Source organism: Solanum lycopersicum, chromosome 12 (genome assembly GCF_036512215.1).
Source record: "Solanum lycopersicum chromosome 12, SLM_r2.1".
Taxonomy (NCBI): Eukaryota; Viridiplantae; Streptophyta; class Magnoliopsida; order Solanales; family Solanaceae; genus Solanum; species Solanum lycopersicum.
Window position 1 is genome coordinate 50,164,640 of NC_090811.1, and position 8,654 is coordinate 50,173,293.

General features: G+C 34.2%; 1 protein-coding gene across 1 annotated transcript; it reads left to right on the plus strand.

Moving 5' to 3' along the window:
- The first annotated feature begins 297 nt into the window (after positions 1–297).
- On the plus strand, positions 298–7,183 carry LOC101260315 (cell number regulator 2-like). Its single transcript, XM_004252191.5, has 4 exons — positions 298–456; positions 538–609; positions 6,152–6,361; positions 6,914–7,183. Exons 1-4 carry the CDS (start codon positions 369–371, stop codon positions 6,991–6,993), a joined length of 450 nt encoding a protein of 149 aa, XP_004252239.1. The 5' UTR covers positions 298–368; the 3' UTR covers positions 6,994–7,183.
- Positions 7,184–8,654: the final 1,471 nt, after the last annotated feature.

The following is an 8,654-nucleotide window of genomic DNA, read 5'->3' on the forward strand; positions in this document are numbered from 1 at the left end:
ACTCTTTTATTGAAATGATTTATAGTCACACAAATTTCGATCATCTATTTTGGACCATAAATTTTCAAAAATCTTCCTTTTTTTTTAAATTTTACGTCGAATTAAATTATATCATATAAAATGAGACGGACTGAATAGTATAGAGTTGTACCTACTATGATTGACAGTTCATCAATTAGTATTAATCAATTTGAATATGAGCATATTGTAGTTTAATATTGCTACACGATAGTACCATGTCTTTTAAGTTAAAAAAAAAAAAATCTTGTCTAAACTCAACACCTATAAATAAGTTTACAACTTCTCCATTATACACGCAATTTAAATAAATAATATACTTGCTAGCCTAAGTTTATAATTTTTCTACTATGTCTGCAAAATCACCCGTAATTGGAACTCCGGCGGCCGGAGTATGGACGACCGGATTATGTGGTTGTTTTGAAGATGCATCGAACTGTAAGAACCCAAATTTTTTCTAAATCAAATATTGATGATTTTCTGAATTTTAATACACTAGTTTTTTTTTATTTTTGGCAGGTTGTGTCACTTGTTGCTGTCCTTGTGTCACCTTTGGAAGAAATGTTGAGATAATTGATCAAGGAACCACTTGTAAGTTATCATATTTTTTGTTTTCTTAACTTTTGAATGATTTTATATTTTTTGTTTTCGTAACTTTTCAATGATTTCTGATGATATAGCGGAAGGTCTTTCAGAAATAATCTTGTCATCTTCATGACAAGATGAAGATATATATATATCACATATACATGTACGAATCATGTGAAAACTCTATCTAGAAGCTTAAAACAGCTTCATTGATGCTTCTAAGAACAAGTAGAATTGAAGAAGAAGAAGAAGAGAAAGCAGAATGAGGGATGAAGGAAATGTTGATCTTATTTTTTCACACTTTACAAATGCTGCAAATGGTGTATATATACACAGAAATACAGTAACTAACTCCTAACATTCCCACTCACACATTCCACACATATACACACACACACTAACTAACAGAATTCAATCCTAACTAACCACGTGAACATACTAACAAACTAACTGAATTAACTGAAAATGGGAAAGTTAACACTCCCCCTCAAGCTGAAGGGTGCAGGATGTTAAGCACACCTAGCTTGCCTAACAGATGAACATGTTGAGCTTGACTCAATCCTTTGGTTAACAGATCAGCCACTTGTTGATGTGTGTGTATATACTCTGTTTGAATCAATCCAGTCTTGACTTTATCTCTAATAAAATGGCAATCTATCTCAATGTGCTTGGTTCTTTCATGAAACACAGGATTCGCAGCTAATTGAATAGCAGACTTGCTATCACTCCATACTTTTATTGGCCTCTGTATTAACACATTGAGCTCATTGAATAAGCCTGTCAACCATGTTACTTCTGCCACTGCTGAAGCCATGCTTCTGTATTCAGCTTCAGCTGAACTTCTAGACACTGTCTGCTGTTTCTTGGACTTCCAGGATACTAAAGAATCTCCAAACTTTACTATGTAGCCTGTTACTGACCTTCTAGTGTTAGGACATGCAGCCCAGTCTGAATCACACCAACATGTTAATGTTGTAGCTGATTGAGCCTTTAGCCATATGCCCTGACCAACTGTTCCTTTCAAGTATCTCACCACCCTAACAGCTGCTTCCCAATGAGATCTTTTTGGATGTTGCATAAACTGACTTAGTGTTTGCACTGCATAACTAATGTCAGGCCTTGTGATAGTAGCATACATCAATTTCCCCACTAATCTTTGATAAGCTGAATTGTTTGTTAGCACCTCATCTTCTTGTGATCCAGCAGTTTGATCAAACTCTACTGATGTCAACCTCAAATTAGATTCTAAAGGTGTGTTTGCAGGTTTTGCACCACTCAATCCTGTGTCAGAAATCAGCTCCAATATGTATTTCCTTTGATTCAAAATGATACCTGTTTTGGACCTTAGCACCTCAATTCCTAAGAAATATTTGAGTTCTCCTAAATCTTTGAGTTTAAACTTCTGATGCAATGCTTCTTTTGCTTCTCTAATTAACAACTCATTGTCACCAGTAATGAGCAAATCATCTACATAGATTAGAACAATCACCATCCCCTCTGGCTTCTTCAAAGTGAACAATGAGTAATCATAAGAGCTTTGGATGAAGCCTGCAGATAACAATGTGTTGGTCAGTTTTATGTTCCATTGTCTAGATGCTTGCTTAAGTCCATATAGAGACTTGAGCAATTTACAAACTTTGGTCGATCCTTGAGTTCTGAAACCATCAGGCATTTCCATATATACCTCCTCATCCAAATCTCCTTGTAAGAAGGCATTATACACATCCATTTGATAAAGAGACCACCCTTTTGAAACAGCCACTGCAATAACACATCTAACAGTCACCATTTTTGCTACTGGTGAAAATGTGTCATGATAATCCAATCCTTCTTGTTGACTATAGCCCTTGGCTACAAGTCTAGCTTTAAATCTTTCTATGTTTCCATCTGCCTTGTATTTGATTTTGTAAATCCATTTTGAACCAAAAGTATGTTTACCTAAAGGTAAATCAACCACCAACCAAGTCTTGTTATCTTCAAGAGCTTTAATTTCCAACTTCATGGCCTCAATCCATCTTGGATCTTTACTAGCTTGACCAAATGTATGAGGCTCTACTGCATCTGAGAAATTGGCTAGATAGCTATGATACTTTGAGGACATATGATCATAGCTAAGATGGTTTGCCAAAGAATACTTATTATTCTGTCCAGTAGCCACATAATCCTTCATCCAAATAGGAGGTTTGGTGTGTCTAGAAGACTTTCTAGCTGCAGCTGAATCAATAGTCGATTCTGAAACTACCATTTCATCATTCTGAATATGCAACACTTCACTAGGAACTTCATTCAAGTTAGTGGAAACCTGTGTGCCTGCTAATGTACAATCATCATAAGTTGTATTTTCTGGATTAGTTTCCTCTTCAAAGCTGTCATGTAACAAGCCTTTGACAGGTTCTTGTGAGAACTTTGAAGTGGCAAAAGGAAAAATGTGTTCTTGAAACACTACATCTCTATTGACTAGGAACCTTCTAGTCTGTAAATCCATTAACAAATAACCTTTCTGAGTTTCTGAATATCCCATCATGATCACAGGTTTTGCCCTCTCTGAAAACTTATCAACTCTAGGAATGGCAGAAGCATAACCAAGACAGCCCATAACTCTCAAATGACTGATATTAGGAGGCTTAGAAAACATCATTTCATAAGGACTTTTGTTATGGAGATTGAATGATGGTAATCTGTTAATCAAATACACAGCTGCTTGAGCACAAATTCCCCAGAATCTAAGTGGCATATAAGACTGAAATCTGATGGCTCTTGCTACATTCAATATGTGTCTATGCTTCCTCTCCACTACACCATTCTGTTGTGGTGTGTGAGGACAGCTACTTTGATGTATAATGCCCAGGCTTGTAAACAATTCTTTGCATTGAGAGTTGAAGAACTCTGTTCCATTGTCTGACCTCACTATCTTGATGATACATCCAAATTGATTCTTAATCAAAGTAAAGAAATTCCTTATAGCTACTATAGTTTCAGATTTGAGCTGTAACAAATGTATCCAAGTATATCTGCTGTAATCATCAACAACAGTAAGAAAGTAGTATTTCTTATCAAATGTGGGAACCTTGTATGGTCCCCAAAGATCCATGTGTACAAGTTCAAAACACTTAGATGTTTTTGAAACACTGATAGGAAATGAACACCTAGTTTGCTTAGCTAATGGACAAACTGGACAACTAGTAAGCAAATCAGTGTTTTTATTATGTAACAGATTTAAACCATGCAGTACTTGGTTGGATGGATGTCCAAGCCTTCTATGCCACAACTCACAGTCTTGTAATGATACCTCTGCAACAATTCTCTGAGGAGTTTGAGCTTCACATCTGTCCTTCATACTAGAATCATTTCTGAATATGTACAAGCTCCCTTCTTCCCTACCAATCCCCTTCACCCTGCCACTGTAAAGATCCTGAAATATACAGAACTCAAGGTAAAAAGTGACAAAACAAGACAGCTCCCTAGTTAACTGTGATACAGACAATAGATTGAATTTGAATTCAGGTACACACAACACATCTTTGATTACTTCATTGTTAAACAAATGTGTGTCTCCTATGTGTGTTATGGAAGCCTTGTCACCTGTAGGTAAGTTCACCTTGTCTTGATGAGAACCAGCCATACACTTACCATTTTTTAGCAAATGCTCATTTGTTGTGATATGATGAGAAGCACCAGAGTCTATTATCCAACAATGAGAGGCAATATTAGTTGAAAAACAATTTGCCATACCTGTCATGTTGACCTGTTTCACTTCCTTTTTCTCCTTTCCCAACATATCCATTATTTGCTTGTATTCTCCATCAGTAAATGCATGTCCTCTGGCCACAAAAGCATTGTTTACTTCATGATGACTAGTAGAAGCTTCTCCAGAGTTCTCTCTGCTTACATTGTTAGCCTCTCCAACATAGTTATGACCATTTCCTCCATATGAAGAATTCACTTGGCCTGATCTTGAGTTATTAAATCCAGACTTCTTCCTGTGTTTCCAATCAGCTGGATAGCCAATCAATCTATAACAATTCTCTTTAGTGTGTCCTGTGTACTGACAATGTTCACATCTCCTTCCCTTATTGTTCTGATTTCCTTGATTATAATTGTTTCCTCTGTTAACACTCATAGCTACTACATCAGAAACTTTATTAGGAATGGATACACAAGTAGTTTGTTGTTGTAGTTCATCTTCTATAATCATAGCATAAGCTTGATTAATTGTAGGAGTAACACCTTTTAGCAGAATTTGTCTCTTAGCCTGTTCATAAGACTCATTCAAACCACTAAGAAATTGAATTAATCTGAGCTGGTACAGATGATCAGCATACTCTTTGGACTTTGGACAAGCACAACTAGGAGATGGCACAAGTGCATCATATTCCCCCCACAAGTTTTTCAATTTGGTGTAATATGATGAAACAGATTCAGTGCCTTGTGAAAGTGTGTTGATTTCTCTGTGCAGTTGGTAGATCCTCATTCGATTGCCTTTGTCAAACCTCTCCTTCAAGTCTTGCCAAACTGTATAAGCACTAGTAGCATACACTATTCCATTTAACAGATCTTCACTAGCTGAATTCATCAACCATGCTAATACGATTGCGTTACAAGTCTCCCATTGCTCATGTAACTCATCTCTATACAATGCCCTGCTACAAGCTCCTGTAACAAAACCAATTTTCCTCTTACCTGTCAAAGCAATCTTCATCGACCTACTCCACACCCCATAGTTTTCCGGCCCTGTGAGTTTGATTGGAAACAAAACTGCTCCTGAAGCATCTGATGGTCCTATGTAAAGAGGATCATTTGGATCGATTCTTCCTATAGCCATTGTTGTCTTCTTTGCAGCTTACACAATTACTATCTACTGCTGCTCTGATACCATGTGAAAACTCTATCTAGAAGCTTAAAACAGCTTCATTGATGCTTCTAAGAACAAGTAGAATTGAAGAAGAAGAAGAAGAGAAAGCAGAATGAGGGATGAAGGAAATGTTGATCTTATTTTTTCACACTTTACAAATGCTGCAAATGGTGTATATATACACAGAAATACAGTAACTAACTCCTAACATTCCCACTCACACATTCCACACATATACACACACACACACTAACTAACAGAATTCAATCCTAACTAACCACGTGAACATACTAACAAACTAACTGAATTAACTGAAAATGGGAAAGTTAACAAATCACACTAGAGACGTGTATCTATATGTATCTATAGTATCCACATGTATCCAGATACATAGGAGAGAGGCGATATATATGAATCTCAGTCACCTGTCTTCCTATTTTTGTGTATCTGATAACAAAAAGTATATGTATCTAAAGATAAGATACGTAAGAAACTCTTAATTGGTAGTAAAATACGTAATATTTTGAAAAAAATAGATAATAATAGGATATATTATAGTGAAGTATGTCTAATTATATAGTCTTTCCTACATTCTACTCCGTTCAAACCTTACTTGTAAGATTCCACTGAATATGTTGTGATTCGTGGCAATATATACATTCATTAATGACTACATGATAATTAATTTTGCAGCTTGTGCTCATGCTGGTGTAATCTACTATTGTTTGGCTCATGTTGGTTGGGCTTGTATCTACACATGCACATATCGTACAAAATTGAGAGCTTTCTTTAGCTTGCCAGAAGACCCTTGTGGAGATTGCCTTGTCCATTGCTGCTGTCTTCCTTGTGCTGTTTGCCAAGAATACAGAGAACTCAAAAACCGCGGTTTTGACCCCTCCCTAGGTATATAATACATACATATACTATCATTTTTAATAGTTATTATGTTCTTTCTTTTCATTTTTTTTTAATCTATCTCTAAAAGTATATGTCACATTTCTTTCATGGAAAACCACTTAACTTTAAAATTACTCCATCTATTTCAGATTAGCTTGAGGCTTTTTTCATCATTTAAATTGTGCAAAGTCTTAAGATGGATGTTTGAAAATTTTTCTTTCATTAATTGAAGTTTTATGTTTCCTATGAGATAAATTACAAAGTTATATTTATGATTTTACAATGAATTAAAAATAATGGATATTATGTTGTTGAATATTTTTCTTAATATGTGTGTATTGCCTCACAAATTCAGTTAATATGAAATAGAAGAAGTATCTTCTTTTTATCCTTAATGAAATGATTTATAATCTCATGCACAAATGATCAAGTGCGTGTTTTAAATCACATATTTTTTTAAAAAAAATTATGTCAAATCAAAGGATTTGATCAGTTAAGTGCATGGTTATAAGACATGCATGGATGGTTAAATTGATTTGAATTTGTGATTGTAAAAAGGATGGATGGCTAACGCTCAGAGATGGAGTCAAGCTGGAGTTAGTGTGCCTCCCCATATTGCACCAGGAATGACTCGTTAAAAGAGGCTTCAAAACGCCTCATGTGTTCTACTTTCTTATTGATTCTCTTGTTTTGTTTTGTTATTCATCTTAGCATGTATCAAGTGAGAAATGTTTTCTTTTATTTCCTTATGAATAGTTGTGAACTTACCTTGTAGCTCTTAAATTTGTTTTCTGCTATGAATAAAGTTTTCTCTTCTTCTTTCTCAAATCAATTCTCCAAGTAGCACATCAAGTATATATAAATAGAAAATTTGATTGAGAAGCTAGCTACTGTATATTTTTATGATTTCAGACAAACATAGCCCCCAATTAAAGTTGTCCATTAATTTTTGATGACTAGTATGAGTCCGCCACAACAAAAATAGATACACTTAGAAGTACTTTGAAAACTTCCTTAATCAAGGGATGAATAACCACGACTTGTCTCACAAAATTTCAATAATAACTTCAATAATCAGAGTCAAAATTCATATAACAAACTCTTGCAATTTAGACTTTAAGGGGTCATTTGGTACAAATATGCATAATGCACGAATTACTAACCCATGGATTAGTAATGCATATATTCGTAATGCAGAATTTAGTAATGCAGGGGTTAGTTTTTATGAAATGTTTGTTTCATTGTTTCCCACCTAATCTTATGTTTGGTTTAAAATTCTCGAAAAAAGTTTCTTTCCTATTATACCCTTGAGTTATTATGAGATTTTATATTTCATTTAACTAGTCAAATTAAACACGAAAATATATTAAAAATTATTATTATTATTATTATTATTTTGAGGTGTTATATGCCACCATAGACATCATTGATAGCACAGGTTATTTCTAATTTGGTCAAATAAACCTCAAACTTATCGCTACTTAAATTGTTTAAATACACGAAGCTTATTTTTTTAAAAAAAAATAGTTCAAGTGGTCAATCAAGGAACTACATTTTAATAAAAATGAAAAAAGATCAACCCAATATAACAAATTAAATAAGGAGAAAAAAATAGTAGTTTATGAAATCATCAAATTACGTTGAAAGGATTAAGAGAATTAAAAAGAATATTTATAAATATTCTCATATAAAAAAATAAAAAAGAACATTGAATAACAAAAAGAATAGGAAAAAGTATTTGAGGATAATTTAGTGGGGGTCTAATCCAAGGATTGTTAAACCTTGGATTAGTTATCCCACCCTTTTCTAGGAATAAAATAAGATTTTGTATGAGGTATAACTAATCCATGAATTAGAATAAATAAAGTAACCAAACAATGTTTTTGTTGGACTAAATTATAATCCACGACATTTTAATTAATACCTCCTACCAAACAGACCCTAAACTCCTAATCTCCCCTCGTAATAACCCTATTTAAAAATTAAAGCTAAGCAATTATAAGTACTCTATATCCCACAACACCAACCAGCTCTAGTTGATATAAACTTTAACAAACTCTTTACAACTAACTCTAGTCATGAACACAAAATAGTAGATGTAAATGAAATGATATGAATTTCTTTATAACCCAGGAATATCTTACAATGTTAGGACTTAAAACATGACTTTTGGTTTTTCGGAATCTTGTTATGCAAAAATTAGGTTGGTTTTTGTCAAAGTGTCACGATCCAAAGTATATTTTAGACGTGACATGACGTATAAGACTCCGAGAGACCCTACACAAGCCACTTGATATAC

Coding starts and splice junctions, on each gene's coding strand:
- LOC101260315 (XM_004252191.5), top strand. CDS start 369: ATGTCTGCAAAATCACCCGTAATTGGAACTCCGGCGGCCGGAGTATGG. Junction 457..537: donor TTTTGAAGATGCATCGAACT/GTAAGAACCCAA, acceptor TATTTTTGGCAG/GTTGTGTCACTTGTTGCTGT. Junction 6,362..6,913: donor CGGTTTTGACCCCTCCCTAG/GTATATAATACA, acceptor GATTGTAAAAAG/GATGGATGGCTAACGCTCAG.